The 24,262-nt window shown below is 27.7% G+C and overlaps 1 protein-coding gene and 1 pseudogene across 2 annotated transcripts; both read left to right on the top strand.

Annotated features, from left to right (window-relative positions):
- The first annotated feature begins 15,250 nt into the window (after positions 1 to 15,250).
- Positions 15,251 to 18,122, top strand: LOC112637064 (annotated as a pseudogene).
- Positions 18,123 to 20,364: 2,242 nt separating this feature from the next.
- LOC105248700 (facilitated trehalose transporter Tret1) lies at positions 20,365 to 23,380 on the top strand. Of its 2 annotated transcripts, XM_025414130.1 has the most exons (5): positions 20,365 to 20,468; positions 21,280 to 21,551; positions 21,840 to 22,264; positions 22,553 to 22,773; positions 22,867 to 23,380. In XM_025414130.1, exons 1-5 carry the CDS (start codon positions 20,438 to 20,440, stop codon positions 23,178 to 23,180), a joined length of 1,263 nt encoding a protein of 420 aa, XP_025269915.1. In that variant the 5' UTR covers positions 20,365 to 20,437; the 3' UTR covers positions 23,181 to 23,380. The 2 variants fall into 2 exon arrangements, with proteins under 2 accessions (XP_025269915.1, XP_025269914.1); XM_025414129.1 differs by having other exon boundaries at positions 22,553 to 23,380.
- Positions 23,381 to 24,262: the final 882 nt, after the last annotated feature.

Below are 24,262 nucleotides of genomic sequence, written 5' to 3'. Positions count from 1 at the left end.
TATATACATATATGACGATGTTATACTGACTTGAATCTTTGAAAAGAACAAACTCGCTGATATGTTCTCGAGTTTATCGTAATTAATAATTAAAATTGAGATAACAAAGATCGACTATGAATTATGCCAACTCCATCACGTAAGAAATAATTATTGAATCATTAATATTATCAAGTACGAGAAATTGTCGAATCTGAAAATCATTAAAGATACCAGCGAGGATATTTGACGAGACAACCAAAATCTTTTACTTTTGAATCAATTGAGTATTAATAGCGCATAACTCATAGTATTTAGCATTAGTATTTAGTGTTAAAGTGGAAGATTAAAGAGAGGAAAAGAAAGAGAGAAGATAAGACAATTTCTCGCAAAAAATAAAAACGTTACAAAATATATTTCCAGTTTTTCGACTTTTCATTCAAGGAGATGCACCATTATGGCATTATAAATAATTTTTGTATAATATACATATAATAATATATACATAATAATACATAATATATGATAAATCGTACACAGACTTGAATTATTGTATACATATTATGTAAACATACATATTTATATGGGACGCATAAAATATTATATTAGAATATTATATTACATGAAATTCTCCGAAATACGCACAATGTAAAAAATTTTCATCTTCAGATCAAACTGATAAAATATCGCGATTAAAAAAATCATTAATAATGATTATATTTCTCCCAATTATTCTAGATTTACATTGCATTCTTCGTCATACAAAAGCAATGTTGAATATTATAAAATAAATTCAAATTATTTGAAATTGTATTAATTATTAAAAAATTTACTTTCATATTTATAAAAAAATTCGAAAAAAATTTGCGTTATATTGAAGATGATCGCATTTATAGACAATTTTTAGTAAAAATGTCGAGTCAATAATTTCCGGATTATAAGTGATTCAAAAAAGAAGGGCTTTTTGCAAAATAAATTTTATGGAGAAAGTTAAAAAACTAAAACTACATTTTTCAAATAATTTCAGGTAGATTTTAATAGTATTTTAATTTGAGGCTTACATACAAAGATATGTGGTGATAAAAAAATTGGAAATGAATACAAAAAATGACCTTTCTTGATATTTTCACTGAAGAAAAATCTTCAAATGATTTTGGGAATCTGCTATTATGATGTGACAATTCTGGAACATTTTATATATCCTTATATCTTGCATTAATTACTCGAAAAGAAGTAATCGATGGGATTAAATCGTGGACAACATGAGTTTTTGAGCTCAATTTTTCATTTCATTATTAATTACTAAAAGAGAGAGAAAGGGGAAATTGTGATTAGACAAATAATTTGTTGAAAAATAATTGAATTATGAGGACGTATCGTAACACGAGGATAGGAAGATTGTTCGTACATCGAGCTGCCATTATCACGCGTATTACCAGCCGATTGGTGACGCTCATTACAATCGCCGTCATCTTGTTATGTTATCCGAATGCGTTTTGAACAGCGTCAATTTCCGAGTCGACCAAATCGACCTTTCAGTCGAGCATAAATTCTCCGCTTTATACATCATTCTCTTTGATACACTTATAACAAGCATTTGTACTTATTATAACAAATGATTTCGAGAACTTTTTATCTTATTTGCATCTTTGGAATAGCTACGACTTTCCGAACAGGTAGGATCGATATTACTTAACATTTCTTGTAAAAATTCATTCGAACATTTTTCTGATTAAAGAAAAGTTAGTATTAAAAAAGTTCATTAGTTATACAAAATTATATCAAAAAATACATATTATGTGTGTAAGAACTTAATACGTTTGAAATAATGTGTTTTATAAATGTAAGTTTTACATACGCATATATTTTATATCTGAGTTTATATAACAATAATTCTGACATCATATAAAATGGTTATAAACCGGAATTATATACACTGAGAAAAATCGTTTGATTGTACCAACAAGACGTATATGATTGAAGGCATTTTAGTTAAATTAAACAAGAATTTCTAGTTATCATGATAAGACTCGATTTTTTATAACTAGAACGTTTAATAGATTTTACTATAAGGATTTGGTTAGTATTTTCTGGTTGGATCTATAAAATTTCTTGTTACATTAATTTCTTTGCTTACCACTAGGCAGCAAGCTACTCTTAACTTAATTCGTATTCAATATTTGCCATGAAATGTATATAAAGAACTAGTATTAACATTAAATCCAAAGTATATATTTTTTCTCTTACGAGCAGTAGTGTCAGAAAGAGGACGCTAGCTCTCTGATTTTGTGTGTTTGAGCTGCATCCTCTTCTTGTATCACTGTTTATCAGTTTAATTTCTAACAAACTGAATTTAAAATAATTTATTCAATAATCTGGATTGAATTTATCCAATAATCTTGTTGGAATTTAAAATATTAAACAGACTTTTGAGATTAGATGAAAAAAATTTTAGACGACTTGGTACTGGCGAGTTTGGTATTATTAATCAGAAAATTTGATAAATTTAACGGGAAGAAATTAATCAGATTCATCTGGTAATTCCTACAAAAATTCTGGTTTGTTCATTTTCCAACAGATATACTGGTTGAATCTACCAGAATTGTAATTAATGCAACCAAATTTTTTTTTCAGTATAGGGAAAAAGAATTGTTATATATTTGCGAGATAATTTTGGATCGAAGGCACTTGATCGAAAGATTGGGTATTCATTTCGAGGAGATTTTAAAATTCACTTTAAACGAATTGAATCGTCTCTTTTAAGAACGAATAAAAGTGAACGATATTTTCAGTAGGAATGTCAAGCGAATCGTGGATCATTTCACTGCATTCCGAGGAACATTAATGAAATGGAAAATGGAAACGAAGATATTCAATGGGAGTTTTTCGTGATTGGCAAATTCCGTGGAACGAAGCGCAATCATTCTGTCCCATTTACGGATACCTAAATCCTTTCCCGGTTTCTGAAGAGCAGGAAATGGGATTTGACGGATTCTTGCCGGATCCTCTAACGCGCGAGACGGAAACGGATACCGGAAGCACGTTGGTGGTTATTCGACGAAGACACGAAGGATTTACTCGCACGGATATTATCAAATTATTGTTCGTTTCACTTGTCTCTTTTTCAAGCATAAAAAGATAAAATTTCTCAAATTTATTGATCATATAATTTTAAAATCAGATGCATTTTTTTAATAACATAAAATAAATTTAATCGAAATTAAAAATTTTATATAACACGTGAACTTTGCGACCCTCAATTCTTAATTAATCGACATCAAATTTTATTCGCATTATGATCATTTAGGCTACGACGATAGAATAGGAGGAAGGATTCCATCAGTAACTGGATCTGAAATGATACGGGAAAAAAGGGGATGCATCGATATTGGATCCTTGATGATAGAGACTATCTCGCTTGGCACATCGCAGATAATTAGAAGAATGATGAGAATGAATCCGCAATAATTTCTACCATACAACTTTTAATCAGCTGTTTTCATTAAAAGTTACGCAGGTGGCACTCGCATTATCACAATTACATTATAACGTTGTTTCTTTTGTACTTACTTCCGTTCGCACCTTTTCTCACCGCGCATTGGATATCTTACAATTAGCATGCATTACTTACTTAAAAAATAAGATATATGAAAACAATTTTTTATGACAGTCAAAATAAAATTCGATTTATTGATCGATATATTAACTAACGCTTATATAAGTAGCTGATAAGCGGCATTAAAATCTTTTTTAACAGAAATAGAATACTTTACAATTTTAAAAGACAGAAAAGAATATGAAGAAAGAAAAAATTATCAAGAGCAACATTGTCTTTGTCGATAGCAACAATCTAGGAAATTTTAATTTGCGTCATTAATTATATCGAATTGCACTTTCATAAAATGACAAAACTTTCTCTGTATATTAGAAATTGTACTTTTTCATCAGATAAATTCATACACGATGTAACAATGATATATTCAACTGTGACATTCAATACACTTTCGTATGAAATTTAAATAAATTGTCTCCTATGACTGATAGCTTTGAAGAGCGTGTAGTTGGATTTACGCTACTGTCAAAAAAATCAAAAAGAATTTTTATAAGATTTATCTAGCTGTTATTGATTAGATTTATCGCTTTAGATTGACTTAAATTCGTCATTGATTTCTTATTATTCTCTTAATAAATTTCAAAATGCATATAGAAGGAGATCTATGTTGTTCTATCATCGATATATTTCTCTATTTCTCTGCCTATTTTTTATCTTCCGATAATTATTTGTTATAGGAATCAGTGTTATTTTATTATTAGCATTTTCTTTAGCATTTTCTTTAGCATTTGATTACTTATATACATTAGATGACAAATATAGATTATTATGAAGCGCGAGAGGCTCCATTTGATCAGTGATTTTGCTTATTACTAACCGAACGATCATTGTCGCATCTAGAAAAATATGTAAGGCGCAAATGGCTGGATCGGGAATCGAATCCGAATCTTTCGCTCTCCGGGCAACTGCTCTAAACTACTGACAATGAACTATCTAGACCTCACACCTAATTCTGCTTTTTAACACAATAATATGCGACTCCAGAGCGATGTTGGTATTTCGTTCGATGGATGCAATGGCCGATTGCCATGGGGGATCCTTGAAAAGATCGCTCGCTGATCAAATAAGTGCCGGTGGAGATATTCTGCATGCTGGCTTCCGACTGGGTCCGAGTGACCACATCTCCCAAGATTCCTCTAGTAAAAAAAACACTGTGCCAAATAGCATGGCGGACCTTACATAGGACTGTGGCAAGCCTCCAGAAAAGATAGGGATGTATCATTATGTCCAAAGATGGAAATGGGTGAATGGTGAGGTTCTTTTAAAGAATGACATAAAAAGATCGTAGTGCTTCTATGGTTTCTCACCAATCGCGAGATGATTTGCGAAAATCATAATACCTCGTTATACGATTTACTTTGTAATACAACCAATCAATATGTCCTCTGCAATTTATCCACTCGTAGAAATATACAGTCGATATTCACAGAAGTAAACGAAACCAAAGTTAAAAGAAATATGGGTAAAATATCTTTATCAATTACTTAAATAAAATCTCCATGTAAGATTAATATGTCAAAAGTATATATAACACAGAAAAGAATGTTTTTCTTACAATTCACAAAATTCATAGAAGGTGATAGGAAATTGCTGAAATTATTCTCTCTCGGTTTATGTAAAATGGATAGAATTTAAAAAATCAAACTGTTTGATAATCAAATTTTACCTATTATGTTTTCTACCTCTCCTCTTTTTAAATGTAAAATTTTATTATCAAAATGTTTAATTTTTGTACTATATGCTAAAAATGATAAATTTTAAAATTTCCTATTCAAAACTGTTTGACTTTTTCCGTTTTACTAAAAAACAGCCGAATAATTTAAGTTAATTTTTTAATTGTTACTCTATATAAGTATATATATTGTATACATTTTCACTATAGATATTAAACACAAGTTACAGATTTAACAGAAAGAATACTTAAGCTGGCAAAAGACGAGCAATCTGAACTATTGTTTGTAATGGATGATAGTTTAAGCATCTTAAACGGTTTGCTGAAGAAATGAAATCATCAGCTATCATTATTTGTCGATACTTTCCGGAAGAATCATCTGATCTATTTGAAAATATTTAGAAATAATTATTTAATACTAATTTAAGAATCATTATGTTTTTTTAACAGTTTATTTTTATTTACACAATATTACGCGAAATAAATTGCTGTCAATCTTTTTTAATTTGTTTATTTCTGTCTGATTGCATTTAAGTGATGTCTGTAAAAAAGTCACGATCAATTTTATTGAGTTTATTAGTCCAATCATCCAACAGATTGTCATATGATCATCCAATGGGCATGATTACTTTTTCGCAAAATGCCAAGGTAGCTCTTGCTTTGAATCAAACGGATACTTGTAAAGTTTTCTCAATTTGTTATCCAAGGATATGTTCATTATTGTGTACATCGCATAAGTGCGGATCTTGATGGAGTTATCACAAAGGATACGGATTTGATCAATGCAGCTCTTGTAACAATCGATACTGTTCGTTTCAAATATACAACAAGTTAATATAAGTAAGATTTAATTGATGTTAAAGTATTAAACATAGAAGAAAGGATGTTATATTAATAATTGCAATTTTAGATTTTACAATTGAAATAAATTTGAGATATATTCTTTTTTCACACAATTCCATAAATTACAGAAATTTTATACATCGTTAAATTTTTGGAAAATGTCATCTATACTGCTATAACATTTGAAATTGTTATGTATAATTATATTATGTATAATAATGTATAATTCTCGATATTTAAAATTCTCCTTCTTAATTCTCAAATAAACATTATTTTAAATTTTATTAAATTTATTTATATTTTTAACTTTAATATTTCTTACAAATAATTTTGTAATATATATGTGCTAATAGTTTTCGTGACAGATAGAGAACACATGGTCGAAAATAATGACAAGGAAAATTTACGCTGTGCAAAAATTGTAAAATTTTAGGGATGAAGGTCATAAAACAATTATCGTTAGTCAAGGTTGAACAACACGCGACGAACTATAACATTATCGAAGAACTATTCTTTAAAAGGAGAATGTAATCTATATTTTATCGAAAATTACAAAGGCAGAAATAAATTCTGCATTGAATTTGATAGGGTGAACGGAAGATTATGCTGCCCAATATAAGGTTTATTATCGATATTTAAATTATGTGACAAATAAAAAAAGAAAAATTAAAGAAAATAATATGTAACATAATAAGCTGTATTCCTGATAATTAATTTCTTATATTCTAGATGGAGGAATACAATGGATTGTACCAAAGGATAATGTGTGAAATGCTGGCTCATTTATTACAATCGAAGAAATAGTTATAATAGAAATAGTTGCAAATATCTGAAATTTCTGAATGCGACTGAAACAGTAATTGTATATAATATAGACATACACATTTTTTATATTCGTAATTATAATTTATGAATTAATTTTGAAAGTAATAAATTACAAAATAAAATATTTCTTGTAAATAAATAATATAGTAATTAAAGATAATAATGTATAAGTATTATAAATATATTATTCAATATTTGTCTTTACAAATAATTTGTAACATCTTTCGATGCCGTCTGTTGTTTGACTCTAGTCTATTAGATTTTAGTCAATTTTTAAATTAATTATAATTATAAAAGATAAACAAAATTAAAGGCTCTTGAAATTAACAAATTAAAATAAAATATAATAATAGGCCATAAAGAGCCAACGCAGTTGTAAGGCATATTTTTGAAGAAAAAAATAATCCATGAAAACGATCACATTAAACGATCTTTCTTCTTTATTGACATCAAACGTTTCGGACTCAGTTCGAGCCTTCTTCAGTGATTGTGCATAGTCTTAGAGAGCGAACATGAACTTGTCAAGGCAAGTTGACTCGAAGGAAACCAAATGCAAGTAGCCCTTTAAGCGGTTGCAAGGCGCAAAGAGTGATGCATCGGACTCGAGAAGACGAAACAGAAACGGACACGAATACTCACAAGGGAAGTTCGGCAAGTGTAAAATTCAAAAAAATCTGTAACTTTGCATAAGTTTAGACTAGATGGACCTAATCACGAAGCAATTTTTTTAGCGGCTGATATTCGGTTTTAAGGGTGGAAACACCCTCTTGAAAAAAATCTGTGTTTATGTTTCTGAGTGAATATCTCCGAAACAATAAGAAATATCGAAAAATATTTTAAATAAAAGTTTTATGGTTTCAAGAGCACTTTACAACGGTGTAATTAGATTTTTAAAAAATGTTAATTTTTTCGAAATATCCCCACCACTTATTTTTTTTTATTAAAATTTTAAATTTTTCTTGCAACTAAATTAAAGTTCATTTCACGCCAAATTCAACCATATATAATAAAGTTATGTTCCGTGAATGCGTCTTTGAGAAATAAGCTAAAAACGACGCCCTTATAGGCATACTCTCAATTTTATCGACTCGCTACTTGGCTACGACAGAGCTTCTCTTTCTCCTATAACTTTCCGCAATACAAAAATATGATAAAACGGATGTTTATAATAAACCTAATCACGTTAGTGATTTTTGTATATTACACATGTTATATATAATATAATTATCATAATATATGTATATATCATAATACATATGATATATATGTATATCGCGAGAGGAAAATTAAATTCGTCAAGAAAATAATTACTTATTTAAATCTTTGGTAAAGAAACATTAAAGATTATCATCTAGAATGATACAACGCAACGAAATAAACGGGTGTACTATAACGTATATGTAATATTTTTTGTTTATATAAACATCACTATATTTATGAGTGAAACACGAATGAAAATGAATACACCTAAATATAGTCAAATCTATTTATTTCATGCGTAAATAGATCCAGAAATACAGCAAACGCACATATGTGTATATGTATACATATAAAAAAAACACGTATTATATAAGAGGTTATAATTAATTAATTAATTTTCATCTGACCATTTTTATCAGTTGTTTCGTTTTTAAGATATTCTACTGTTTCTATTAAAATGAAACATCTTGTAAGAAGCAATACAAAAATATGACTTACATTATTGTTAGTATTATTATTTGTATATAAAACTCTCCGGTATTTTTATGAACAGTTTCTTTTCGGTTTTATTTTAACAGAAATAAGATATTTATTTTATATAATTGTTACAATAATGATATTGTTCAAAGAAATAGTCAAAACAAAAATAATTTTTGCACCACGCACAACGTATAAAAGCCATTTTACCACAAATGCTGCATTTTGGTATATTCTTTTCTTCTTTAAAATAACAATAATTGATTGGATTCTCAAACTTTTCCGACCTTGTTGATAAATAACCACTTTTGTACCAACTATATTTAAATAAATTTTTAAATCTTGGAGAAGAAAGTTGATTATGTGTCAAAGACTGTTATTTTATGATGTTATTGCGTAAATGTAAATTTACATCGTAATTATGTAAAATAACATTATCAGAAAAGCTTCGAATAAAATTTTTCCAGATTCTGAAGCCAGACATCTAAGGATTTTTCCAGACATCTAAAGGTTGTACAAAAGCAGTTGTTTTCTTTGGTATTGTTAAAATAGTTACTTGTTTGTCTTTTGGTATATGTTCTATTAATTGTTCTGGACAATGGCCTGTCCCTGAATCTAACAATAGCAAACTTTTCTCTTTAGTATTTGGAAGATATACTTCTAAAAACCAAATTTTAAAGTGTTGAGTTGTAAGCTTTCCGGATTTTGAAGCCGCAATGTAAACATTAACAGGTCGAAAAAGGGTTTCTTCTACTCGTGGACCAAATGATCCAGTAATTTCTTTCAAGACTATATATAGAGGCGAAAGAAGAGATCCATCCGCAGATATAATTGACATAATAGTATAACTGTGACTTATAGAAGATAAAGATTGAATAGTAGCTTCGATTGTCTTTGCTCCCATATTAGCTAATGTTCTTCCAGAATGTATTTCTAGATTAAATCCGCTTTCATCTGCATTATAAGTTGATCCTTCACCAATTACATCAATATGTGGTTTTACAGTTTTCACAAATTCTTCTGCATTTTGACGTATCAGTACATCAGATTGTGAATTAGATTGCGATTTAAATTTTGTTATTTTACGTGATGTAATGTGATGAGCCTTTTTAAAATTCCATATCCACCAATGTCCTGCTCTAAACGTAGTAAAATCAACTTGCTCTTTTGCTTCTAGCGCCCACCTTCGTAAATCTATATCATGAATGATAGATCCTCTCTCAATAGCTTCTTGAAATCAGTACATATTCAGTACATCTTTATCAGTACATATTTAGCAATAAATATCAATTTGTCTCTGTTTGTTCCTCCACGCATTACATACTCTTGCCATCGGTACAATTGCGAAATGTGTTTTACCTATAAAAGAAAAAATCCAATATTTAAATATTAAAAAAAATTATATTAAACATAACCAAAATTAATGCGAATCGAGTGCAAATAAACATGCGACTCAAAAACGTCATTCCTGACTTCTCTTATTATCAACGTTTTTTATCAATTATAAACAACTATTTATTATTAATAATAATATTCATTCATCTGCAGTTAGTACTATGCTTATTCCTTAAGAGAATTTACCTTTTTAAAACGATTCTGTACAACAGAAAGGAATAAACGTCTTTTTTTCCCACTATTCCAATATTCCACCGCTTTTCTTTTATAATTTAAATCTACACTTCCACCTTCGTCATTCATAATACAAATTTCATCTTCGTAGCTGTCTTCTTCAGTATGAAAATCATACGAATCTACAAGTTGTACATCATGAGGTTCCGATGGATCATCAAAATCAAGTCCCCAATCGTATTCAATTGTAACATAATCGTTTATAGAATTTCTTATCAAGTTGGAAATTGCATCGTGGAGTTCTACTTCGCGATGATTAACGGGAGTGACAGCCAGATTTGCAATGTGGAACGTTGTAATTAACAAATTTATAACGTTTGCTACATTTATAACCATTTTGATACAAATGCTTGAGTAACGGTTATATGAAAATTTTTGCGTAAAGTATCACACGCACAACACGTTGAATAACATATGAATGAAATGCAGAAAGAGATGGCTTTTATACCAACTAATAATATAAAAAATATGAACATTAAAGATAATCTTCTTATAATCTTTCCATCTTTTGCTCCCATCTCGGTAATCTTTCAACCTTTGAACCATTCAATGATTCAATAACTTCCTTATTTTGTTACTCTCTTAGACTTTAATACTTTTACAATCAGAAATATATATACCGAAGAGTTTTATATACAAATAATATTAGCAATAGTAATGTAAGTCATATTTCTGTATTGCTTCTTATAAAATGTTCCATTTTTTAAAAGAAACAGTAGAATATCTTAAAAACGAAGCAGCTGACAAAAATGTCAGATGAAAGTTAGTATGTAATTAGGATCATATAATTAATTATAGCCTACTATATAATACAAGTTTCTTCTTTCTTTATACCTGTTATACATATAATGTTTCTTTATGTATACATCCACACATATGTTTGCTGATATTTTTGGATCTATTTACGCATGAAATAAATAGATTTGACTATATTTAGGTGTATTCATTTTCATTCGTGTTTCACTCATAAATATAATGATGTTTATATAAACAGAAAATATTACATATACGTTATAGTACACCCGTTTATTTCGTTGCGTTGTATCATTCTAGATGATAATCTTTAATGTTTCTTTACCAAAGATTTAAATAAGTAATTATTTTCTTGACGAATTTAATTTTCCTCTCTCGCGATATACATATATATTATATGTATTATGATATATACATATATTATAATAACTATATTAGATATAACATGTGTAATATACAAAAATCAAACGTGATTAGGTTTATTATAAACATCCGTTTTATCATATTTTTGTATTGCGGAAAGTTATAGGAGAAAGAGAAGCTCTGTCGTAGCCAAGTAGCGAGTCGATAAAATTGAGAGTATGCCTATAAAGGTGTCGTTTTTAGCTTATTTCTCAAAGACGCATTCACGGAACATAACTTTATTATATATGGTTGAATTTGGCGTGAAATGAACTTTAATTTAGTTGCAAGAAAAATTTAAAATTTAAATAAAAAAAAATAAGTGATGGGGATATTTCGAAAAAATTAACATTTTTTAAAAATCTAATTACACCGTTGTAAAGTGCTCTTGAAACCATAAAACTTTTATTTAAAACATTTTTCGAACATTTCTTATTGTTTCGGAGATATTCACTCAGAAACGTAAAGACAGATTTTTTTCAAGAGGGTGTTTCCACCCTTAAAACCGAATATCAGCCGCTAAAAAAAATTGCTTCGTGATTAGGTCCATCTAGTCTAAACTTATGCAAAGTTACAGATTTTTTTGAATTTTACACTTGCCGAACTTTCCTTGTCAGCATACACATAACCGACTGATGCCGTTTTCATGGATTATTTTTTTCTTCAAAAACACGTCTTACAACTGCGTTGGCTCTTTATTATATTTTATTTTAATTATAATTATTTTGAAATAAACTGACTATAATTTTTTGGACAGAAACTGATCAGGAGTTAAAACTGACCAAAATTTTCTGGACTAATTTTTATTGACTTTTATATGTTTATAGTATATTACGTTAATGTGTCTCTATAATAATTTAATCTTAATATTTCCGTTTACTCCATTTATTTTTAATCTTAATTAATTTGTAACAAATTTTAAAATGTATTTGTTTTTTGACTCGTAACTCGCTGTAAATATTTTTTGAAAGTGGAAATACTAGCGTAAGGATCATATAGTCACCTTAATATCATTTTCCAACTAATGGATAGGAGTAATAAATTAATAATAAATTAATATTTCATTATTTATTATATTATATAATATATCCAAATTTAATTCTTTGTGATGGAAATGCCAGGAATGTATAAAATACTTGAGAGACCAGGGGCAACCATGTTTTCGTAATGGATCAACGATTGGTTACATGCGCAGAAGATCAACAGATTGTTACATGCATAAGGACTCAACAGGTAGTCACGTACAAGCAGAATCAACAGGTAGTCGTATGCATTAATCATCTTATAACTATAACAAATAGATAAATAACGTTAAGTAAAGAAAAGAGAAGCAAAGGTATAAATTATCGAATAAATTCAATATTTAATCTAATAAGCAATATTTTCATCTTCTTATTCCAAATATTAGTTTATTTTCTTTTAAAAGATAACGTTTCAAAAAGTTATCTTAATTTACTCTTTGTAACTATATTATTTTAAAATTATGATGATTTCTTGTAACAATATAAAATAAAAGATGATAAAAACACATTTAAATGAAATTAATTAGATATCAAGATTGTTTTTATATAAAATAAAAATAAATAGAACAATATGTTCCGTGCACTTTTCAAAGATTGACATCTTATAATTTGAGTGCGCATTTATTAATATTTTATTTAAAAAAGCTTGTATATTATCTCATTTATTGTAAATTTGATTTTCATGAATAAAACGGTTTTGAGTTTTATTCTACATGATAATTTCGATGATATGTTATAATATTAAAGCATAGATAGATATTATTACATATAGTGTGTGTTTGTGTAAGATTATTTATCAAATGTTCGCATGTTATTAACACAAACTTATATATTTATCGATATACAATCTGTGAAATTATCACTGTTTGATATATTTTGGTACTGCAAAAAATTTATAAAATATATAAATCCCTCGTGTGTATCACTTTATGTCAAAATTTGATCTTTAGGAAGAAATAAAATTATGTGACATAATGAAAAGAGTTCAAGAATTTTTTAAATAAAAGTCAAAAATCATTTCGTTAAAATGATAATAAATCAATATAATAAAATTTAATTACTTCAGAAGACATGGCAATTTATACTTTTTTCTTGTTTTATTGAAATCGGAAATTCTTGTAGAGACATTAAGAATTAAAAAAAACAAATGATAATTGTTAAGTCCAAGCCCTTGAAAGGTCGATCCATCTGGAAGGACGCAACCTACTTACCCGGTGACACATTTTTTCGGGCATGTGTACGGATCAGGTCGAGCGCACTGTTAGGGGCCTGGCACAGATCAATGACTGGATGTTTCCTTTAACTCTATGAGTGTCCTAGGCCTATATACGCTTATCGGCTTCTTTTTGATAAGAAAATTTAATCTCTTTTACTCGGAATGGGACCCTGCGCGATCTCGGGATTCAGGAAATGAGAGCGGGTAGAGAAAAAGAAATAATAATTCTATCATAAATCAGAATTTATTCATAGTTAAGTCACGAAGAGTTAAATACATCTACTCTCTCAAAGTGAATCAGTGTATTATCACTGAAAAACAGTAAATAGTCACTGATTACAGCAGTTATAAGTACAGCACTGTAAATCAGTGATATTTTATTGAAAGAATCAGTTAATAATTTTGCTTCAATCAGTAATATTTCTCAATATCAGTAATATTTCTCTCGTTATTGTCAATAATATTTAACTATAATTTATCTCTCTATCTATTTCATATAAAATTAAAAACTTTATTTATATTTACTAAATATTTATTATATTAAAAATTTTATTTTATTTATATTACATGCATATTGAACTTGTTATTTTAAATAGATAACGAACAAATAATTTTCATTAAGTCGCCAGACATTTATTTGTCCGACTTATAAAGATCGATTTAATATCTGAAGCCTCTCTATTGAGCAGAAATTAAATCGAAGTAATACTTCTAATTTTAAGTGTTGCTCTTTGCAAACTTTATATAATTCTTATAACTAAAATTAAATACGAGAGAGATAGCGATTGTAGCGGTAAATGAACGAACTAGCGATTACTGGTTTTACAGTAAAATTTACTGTTTTTACAGTGAATTTTATTTTAACTGACCATAATCAAATATAAGATATAAGATAAAATAACAAAAAAATAAGCGTTTCCACTGAAGATCAGTAAAATACTCACTGATTCTCAGTGAAATCTTATTTTACTGTTTAAATTAGTGATATTTTCACTGATTCACTTTTAGAGAGTATAAGGTTTTATAAATTTCAGAATACAAGCATATAATAATCTCAAACTAAAGGTATTATCCAGTGTGTGTGTGCGTGCGTGCGTGCGCGCGCGCGCGCGCGTGTGTGTGTGTGTGGCAATTATATATATATATATATATATATAATATATATAATATATATATATATATATATATATATATAATGATCAAATAGCACATATGTGTTTCACAAATGTTTCTTCGAAACGTTTCATAACCGACTATTGAAAACGATTAAAATGAAATACGTTTCTTGCGATAAAAAAACATTATACAACAGTTATTATAGCACTTTAAATTAATAATATTTCACTGAAAGAATTAATAAATAATATTGACTGTTTTAATCAGTAATATTAGATAATATATATATATAATCTAATATTACTACTTAAAACAGTCAATATTACTTATTAATTCTTTCAGTGAAATATTATTAATTTAAAGTGCTATAATAACTGTTGTATAATGTTTTTTTATCGCAAGAAACGTATTTCATTTTAATCGTTTTCAATAGTCGGTTATGAAACGTTTCGAAGAAACATTTGTGAAACGCATATGTGCTATTTGATCATTATATTGTAAAAATGAAGAAGCTATATCTTCCTGCCATAGCACGTAAGTAACGTATATACATTTATTGAGATAAACATGGAGAAATAAAAATATTTCGGTTACATTTACATATTCATATATTATTACATTAAATTTATAATTACATATAAATGTTTACATAAATTTCCTTTTTATTAAATTTTTTTAAATAATGCTTCAAGCTGGATATGTATTGCATGTAGTTGTCATTGTCACATGAACGTAAAATTAAATATAGTTCTATAGATTTTAATGTCAATCATATTCGATGATTTTGCAACAATTAGTTTCTATTGCTTTCCGTGAAATTCACGTAAGATTTGATGTTATATTAATATGACTATGATATTATATGTATATGTGTAATATTTAATTTATATTCTTCCAGTTCTCTTAATAGTTATTCTTTATAATTTTATAAAGCTTATATTTAATTACTATACATTTTATGCATTTTACTTATTATCCTAATAATTATTTGTTATTATTATTACATATATGCCTATTATATCTTTTATAACGGAATATATAAATTCATTTATTTAAAATCTCTATCTGGAACTTCGATTCCGTTATTTTTTAAATTATGTATTTAGATACATACAAAATTATATTTAAAAAAAAAGTTTTTTTAATTTAAAAAAATTTTTAAAAATTATGGTTGAAAAATGTTTAATAATAATATATAAATCAATTTTACATAAAAGAAAATTTTCTTCTAGAAAATTAACATTATTAATGTCAGTTAAAAAGAAAAAAGTTTTTCTCAAAACCTTCGAAATGTTATTTTATATGGAAGGAAATCTGGGCATGCTGTCAGTTGGCCAATTTTTGGGTTGGTCGTCGCCACCTTTGGCTACATTGATGCAAGGGAAGGATGAAAAATATCCTATTCATCTGACTCTGCAAGAAGCCGCTTGGGTTGCATCTTTACTTACATTAGATTCAGTTGCTGGTGCCATTATTTGAGCAGTCATTGTTAATATCTTCGCTAGAAAAAATATCATGTTATTTACTGCCGTACCTTCGATAATCAGCTGGTTGATGATAGCTTTTGCAACATCTTTGACAGTAAGTATTCTAAAAAAGAACATTGTATTTACATCTTGAGATTAAAAATTATTAATTAGCGAATTTTTATTATAGTCTTTATTGTTTTAAGTTTGTCTAGAAAATGCATATCCTTGTAACGCCTATCAATGTAATAACACTTGCTTTTCTTGAAATTCTCTGAATATAATACACAATATATATACAAGTTGATTTTAAATTAAATTTTAAATTCTATTCCATCCTAATCTATACAAACAATTTGACGCGATCAATCTCTTTAAGTTCCTACTTTTTTTTGCTCTATAGGAGCTGTATATATCAAAGTTTATAGCCGGTTTTTCTATAGGCATCGCTTTGACAGTCACGCCGATTTATTTGGCCAAAATTTCACCACCACACATCCCGGGTAATTTAACATCCATGTCAATAGTCGCTGTGAAAATCGGCATGTTAATGGAGTTTGTGATAGGCCCATTTTTATCGATACAAAATCTCACTTTCGTGTCTTTGATTGCGCCATGTCTATTTCTGCTTATTTTCATCTGGCTACCGGAATCTCCATACTATTTGATGCGTTATAACGCCGAAGAGGAAACCATAAATTCTCTCGTTCAATTGAGAGGCAAAGAGGATGTTTATAATGAGCATGTAATATCGAGCAGTTCGTGAAAGCTAGTTTAAATGATCAAACTAATTTTCGAGAACTTTTATGCGTGCCAAGAAATTGCATGTGATATTAAATTTCCATTTATCGTCACAATTGGTCATTAATGAATCGACAAAAATTTTCGAAAATATTTTTTCTATTGCACTTCATTTCGCAGGTAATGTAATTTTGTACAAATCCATACTTTTCTATATATCCATACTATTCTATATATAAAATAATTATATTTTATTATTTTTGTACAAAATTTTCTTAAATACTTTCTATTCGATATTTGACCTCATAATAATTTCAAATTGCTACGATGATACAGAACAACAGAGCTATTATTTCAGCCACGTTTGATCAATAAACTTGATTTTACAGAACATTAATAATAATTTTGTGCCTGAGCATAATTCAGAAAATGAGTGGTTATCAAGCAATATTAAACTATGCTCAAATAATCTTCGACCAGATGAATGTTAATCTGGAAGGCAAATACTTGACTATGATATTGGGCGTCGTACAAGTGACATTTACGATCATCTGTATGTTCATCACTGATCATAGCGGTAGAAGGTCACTGTTGATAATCTCCTGTATTGGTACAGCATGCTCGACCGCCATGGTTGCGATTTCAATTTGCAATACAATCATATAAATACCAAAGATATTACTTAGTTGCCCGTTACAGGTATCATCACATACATAATTATGTATGCCTTGGGCCTGTCTTCGCAATCGTTCACTTTGCTCAGCGAAATATTTCCTATAAATGTGAAAGCACTTGGCAGCATGATTATTCTAATAACAAAAGACTTTTTCGAGTTTGTCGTGATAACATCATACTTGATCATTGCCGATATTGCTGGCATACATGTACCGTTCTGGATATTCACTGCTTGCAATTTCGCTGGGGCTTTATTCATATTCTTTTATGTACCTGAAACCAAAGGCAAGACATTAGAACAGATACAAGAAGAATTGCAACTTTTATCGAAGCAGTGAGAATCAAAGATATATTTTTTAATCTTTTTCAAATGTATAGTGCTCTTAAATAATTCATTGAAAAATATATTGTACGAAATCGGACGGATTTGCCATGTTAATTGTATAAGTTAAAAAGATAAATCATAAATGGAATATATACCAAATAACATTTGGAAATTTATCAAAACTGAATTATATTCTGAATAAAAAAGGGCGCCAAAAAAGAATTTCTTTATTCTTTTTCAAAAAAGATACGAGCACTTCATACGAAAACTTTTACAGTGTAATTATTTTTTGTGTTTTTATATAATAAAAATATTTTGTATTTCCTAAATTTCATAAGCAGCTTTTCAGTTTTTAAGTTTAATTGAGATTCAAAAATTCGTCGCAGTTTTTATATTAACAACAATTATAACTTTAATTTAAGTTTTCTGTTGATTTCAATTTTTAATATATATTTATAAAGTACATTTCAATATTTTAAAATGAATTTTAGACTTTACTTGTTTCGCGAATGCGTACTTTTCGATATATTATAGAATCATTATCCTGTGATATTACACCACATTGTGAAGAAGAATTTAGATTAATCAATTGTATCATTAAATGTGTAACTTTTCAATTTCATATTTTAATTAAGTATTTTTGATCTTTGTATATTTTATTCCTCGCTCTTCACATGTGTGTCATTGTTTAAAATACTATTTTAAAATGTTTATTATCGAAATTCAGTCTTTTGTCTACAAATGCATTTTCTTATTTATTGCCTCAATATTCATCGATTTACATATTTTCTCACTAAAATTTCTTATTTTCTATTAACAAAGGATCTATTACATGAAGTAGTAGTTCAATAACATTTATATTCATTTTAGTATTCCCATAAATAGTGCGACGTTTTAAAATTATTAAAATAAATATTAAAAAACTAAAAAAATTAATTTATTATTAATTAATTATTTTTCCAATTATAGAATATAAAGAGATATCAACATATGTATTTTAATTTTATCTCGAACATTAATGATATAATGTTTAAATCGATAATATCAGCTTTAATTTATAATATTAAAAAAACAAAAAATACTTTTCATATGTTAAATTTTAATTATGTACAATATGACTTCTATTGCTTCTGTTAAGATTGTAATAATAAATGCAGTTAAAAGTATGTCAAATAATCTTGATATAATTAAATTATATGAAATACAAAATCTGCCTTTATGTATTATCAACATATTCGAATAATATATGTTAAATAATGTACATAATATATGTTAAATAATGTATGGGTAAAACTACATATTAGCGATTCGCCAATTTCGATGACTTTGACATATGTTGTCAAGGACATGTCCCTGATTAATTTGCAAAAAGTTTTAGCCGTCGCTCGTTTATTACAAAGTTATACTATTTATCAAATATGTTCAATGTTCCCGTGATCTTAATTTGGGTAAATCTGCACAAACTGCATTTTTAACTGGAGATTATGTAGAATAAAATTCCTTTTATCTTGCAAAGTGCATGCGTAGATATAGTGTGTTTCATTATCCTTACGGAGAGGGAGGGCTCCGCGAAGATAGAAACTAATCCAAATCTGTTTGTTTTAAAGCAGAAATAGTTCAGGTTGCACGCGTTTTATTATATATGTTTTTTAAATGAATCCAATGTTTTTTAACTGTAAAGCATTAATAAGAAACGTTTCTAAAAACATAGTTAAGGAAATATATTTTTCACGTTTCTATAGACAAAATAAAATCTAAATTTTAATAATTAATTTTTAATTAATTTCAAATTAATTTCAAAGAAAAAAAAAAATATATATATATATAAATGATAATTTATTTTATTTAAATAAAACGGATCATGAACGGATTATTTTCATTTATTGGCCGGATATTTATTTGTCGGAGTGATAAAATCGACCAATATCTAAAATTCCTGTATTGAAATTGTATCAGAAATTAAATCGAAGTTATACTTTTAACCTTTTGCAAGCTCTATATAATTCTTATAACGAAATTTTAAGTACGAAAAAAATGGAATGTAAATATAAATAAAATGTTCAATTTTATACAAGGTAGATAAATTGTAATTAAATATGATCTAATATTGATTAAAATAGTCAATATTACTAATTCTTTCAGTGAAATATTATTGATTTACAGTGCTATAATAACATAACTGCTATATCAATGACTCTATTTACTGTTTTCACTGATAATATAAACTGATTCACTTTTAGAGAGTGTGTATGAATGCATTATTTTATTAATTCTATGAAAAAACAAACGTTAAAGGAATAAAAGGAAAAGAACGTATTTCAAATGTTTTTTAAACGTTTCTAAACGTTTTTTTATCACAAGAAACTTATCTCTTAATGTTTCTTCAAGTGAACATTTTAACCGTTTTCAAGAGTCGGTTATAAAACTTTTCGAAGAAACATTTGTGAAACGCATATGTGCTATCTGGTGATTATATTGTAAAAATGAAGAAAGTATATCTTGCTGCCATAGCGGGTATGTAACGTATATACATTTATTGAGATAAACATGGAGAAATAAAAATATATTATATGTAAATACATTTACATATTCATATATTATTACATTAAATTTATAATTACACATAAATGTTTACAATTATTTAAATTTCCTTTTTATTAATTTTTTTTAAATAACTAATGCTTGAAGTTGGATGTGTATTACATGTAGTTGTCATTGTCACATGAACGTAAAATTAAATATAGTTCTATAGATTTTAATGTCAATCATATTCAATGATTTTACAATTAGTTTCTATTGCTTTCCGTGAAATTCACGTAAGATTTGATGTTATATTAATATGACTATGATATTATATGTATATGTGTAATATTTAATTTATATTCTTCCAGTTCTCTTAATAGTTATTCTTTATAATTTTATAAAGCTTATATTTAATTACTATACATTTTATGCATTTTACTTATTATCCTAATAATTATTTGTTATTATTATTACATATATGCCTATTATATCTTTTATAACGGAATATATAAATTCATTTATTTAAAATCTCTATCTGGAACTTCGATTCCGTTATTTTTTAAATTATGTGTTTTTAGATACATACAAAATTATATTTAAAATACAAAATTATATTTAAAAAAAAAGTTTTTTTAATTTAAAAAAATTTAAAAAAATTATGGTTGAAAAATGTTTAATAATAATATATAAATCAATTTTACATAGAAGAAAATTTTCTTCTAGAAAATTAACATTATTAATGTCAGTTAAAAAGAAAAAGGTTTTTCTCAAAACCTATTCGAAATGTTATTTTATCTGGAAGGAAATCTGGGCATGCTGTCAGTTGGCCAATTTTTGGGTTGGTCGTCGCCATCTTTGGCTATATTAATGCAAGGGAAAGATGAAAAATATCCTATTCATCTGACTCCGCAAGAAGCCGCATGGGTTGCATCTTTACCTACATCAGGTGGTATTGCAGGTGCCATTATTTGTACAGTCATTATAAATATCTTCGGTAGAAAAAATATCATGTTATTTACTGCCGTACCTTCGATAATCAGCTGGTTGATGATAGCTTTTGCAACATCTTTGACAGTAAGTATTCTAAAAAAGAACATTGTATTTACATCTTGAGATTAAAAATTATTAATTAGCGAATTTTTATTATAGTCTTTATTATTTTAAGTTTGTCTAGAAAATGCATATCCTTGTAACACCTATCAATGTAATAACACTTGCTTTTCTTGAAATTCTTAGAATATAATACACAATATACATACACGTTGATTTTAAATTAAATTTTAAATTCTATTCCATTCTAATCTAGACAAACAATTTGACGCGATCAATCTCTTTAAGTTTCTATTTTTTTTTGTTTTATAGGAGCTGTATATATCAAAGTTTATAGCCGGTTTGGCTATAGGCATCGCTTTGACAGTCACGCCGATTTATTTGGCCGAAATTTCACCACCACACATCCGCGGTAATTTAACATCCATGTCAATGGTCGCTGTGAAAATCGGCATGTTAATGGAGTTTGTGATAGGCCCATTTTTATCGGTACAAAATCTCACTTTCGTGTCTTTGATTGCACCATGTCTATTTATGCTTATTTTCATCTGGCTACCGGAATCTCCATACTATTTGATGCGTCGTAACGCCAAAGAGGAAACCATAAATTCTCTCGTTCAATTGAGAGGCAAAGAGGATGTTTATAATGAAGCATGTAATATCGAGCAGTTCGTGAAAGCCAATTTAAATGATCAAACTAATTTTCGAGAACTTTTATGCGTGCCAAGAAATCGCAGGTGAGATATTACATTTCCATTTATCGTCACACTTGGTCATTAATGAATCGACAAAAATTTTTGAAAATATATTTCTATTGCACTTCATTTCGCAAGTACTGTAATTTTGTACAAATCCTTTCTTTTCTGTATATAAAATAATTATATTTTATTATTTTGGTACAAAAATTTTCTTAAATATTTTCTATTCGATTTTTCTATTCGATCCCATAGTAATTTCAAAGTTACGATGATACAGAACAATAGAGCTATTTCAGCCACGTTTGATCTATAAACTTGATTTTACAGAACTCTAATAATAATGTTGTGCCTGAGCATAACTCAGAAAATGACTGGTTATCAAGCAATATTAAATTATGCTCAAATAATCTTCGACCAGATGAATGTTAATCTGGAAGGCAAATACTTGACTATGATATTGGGCGTCGTACAATTGATATTTACGATCATCAGTATGTTCATCACTGACCATAGCGGTAGAAGGTCACTGCTGATAATCTCCTGTATTGGTACAGCATTCTCGACCGCCATGGTTGCGACGTATTTCAATTTGCAATACAATCATATAAATACCAAAGATATTACTTGGTTGCCCGTTACAGGTATCATCACATACGTAATGATGTATGCCTTGGGCCTGTCTTCGCAACCGTTCACTTTGCTCAGCGAAATATTTCCTATAAATGTGAAAGCACTTGGCAGCATGATTATTCTAATAGCAAGAGAATTGTTGGAGTTTGTCGTGATAACATCATACATGATCATTGCCGATATTGCTGGCACACATGTACCGTTCTGGATATTCACTGCTTGCAATTTCGCTGGGGCTTTATTCATATTCTTTTATGTACCTGAAACCAAAGGCAAGACATTAGAACAGATACAAGAAGAATTGCAACTTTTATCGAAGCAGTGAGAATCAAAGATATATTTTTTAATCTTTTTCAAATGTATAGTGCTCTTAAATAATTCATTGAAAAATATATTTTTCGAAATCGGACGGATTTGCCATGTTAATTGTATAAGTTAAAAAGATATATCATAAATGGAATATATACCAAATAACAATTGGAAAATTATCAAAACTGAGTTATATTCTAAATAAAAAACGGAGCAAAAAAGAATTTCTTTATTCTCTTTCAAAAGAGATACGAGCACTACCTTCGAAACTTTTACAGTGTATTTATTTTTTGTGTTCTTATATAATAAAAATATTTTGTATTTCCTAAATTTTATAAGCAGCTTTTCAGTTTTTAAGTTTAATTGAGATTCAAAAATTCGTCGCAGTTTTCATATTAACAACAATTATAACTTTGATTTAAGTTTTCTGTTGATTTCAATTTTTAATATATATTTATAGAGTATATTTCAATATTTTTTAAACGAATTTTAGACTTTACTTGTTTTGTGTGTGTGTGTGTGTGTGTGTGTGTGTGTGTGTGTGTGTGTGTGTGTGTGTGTGTGAATGCGTACTTTTCGATATATTATAGAATCAGTATCCTGTGATATTACGCCACATTGTGAAGAAGAATTTAGATTAATCAATTGTATCATTAAATGTGTAACTTTTCAATTTCATATTTTAATTAAGTATTTTTGATCTTCGTATATTTTATTCCTCGCTCTTCATATGTGTGTCATTGTTTAAAATACTATTTTCAAAATGTTTATTATCGAAATTCAGTCTTTTGTCTACAAATGCATTTTCTTATTTATTGCCTCAATATTCATCGATTTACATATTTCCTCACCAAAATTTCTTATTTTCTATTAACAAAGGATCTATTATATGAAGTAGTAGTTCAATAACATTTATATTCATTTTAGTATTCCCATAAATAGTGCAACGTTTTGAAATTATTAAAATAAATATTAAAAAACTAAAAAAATTAATTCATTATTTAATTCATTATTAATTCATTATTATTTCATTAATTATTTTTCGAAGTTATAGAATATAAAAAAATATCAACATATGTATTTTAATTTTATCTCGAA

Source organism: Camponotus floridanus, unplaced genomic scaffold (assembly GCF_003227725.1).
Source record: "Camponotus floridanus strain SB8 unplaced genomic scaffold, Cflo_v7.5 scaffold77, whole genome shotgun sequence".
Lineage (NCBI taxonomy): Eukaryota > Metazoa > Arthropoda > Insecta > Hymenoptera > Formicidae > Camponotus > Camponotus floridanus.
The sequence above is the reverse complement of the archived record's forward strand: the minus strand, read 5'-3'. Positions and strand labels throughout refer to the sequence as shown.

Excerpts from the sequence above, each read along its gene's own strand:
- LOC105248700 (XM_025414129.1), top strand. The coding sequence starts at position 20,438 with ATGAAGAAAGTATATCTTGCTGCCATAGCGG. Across the intron at positions 20,469-21,279 it reads ATATCTTGCTGCCATAGCGG|GAAATCTGGGCATGCTGTCA; the intron begins GTATGTAACGTA and ends TTTATCTGGAAG. Across the intron at positions 21,552-21,839 it reads CTTTTGCAACATCTTTGACA|GAGCTGTATATATCAAAGTT; the intron begins GTAAGTATTCTA and ends TTTGTTTTATAG.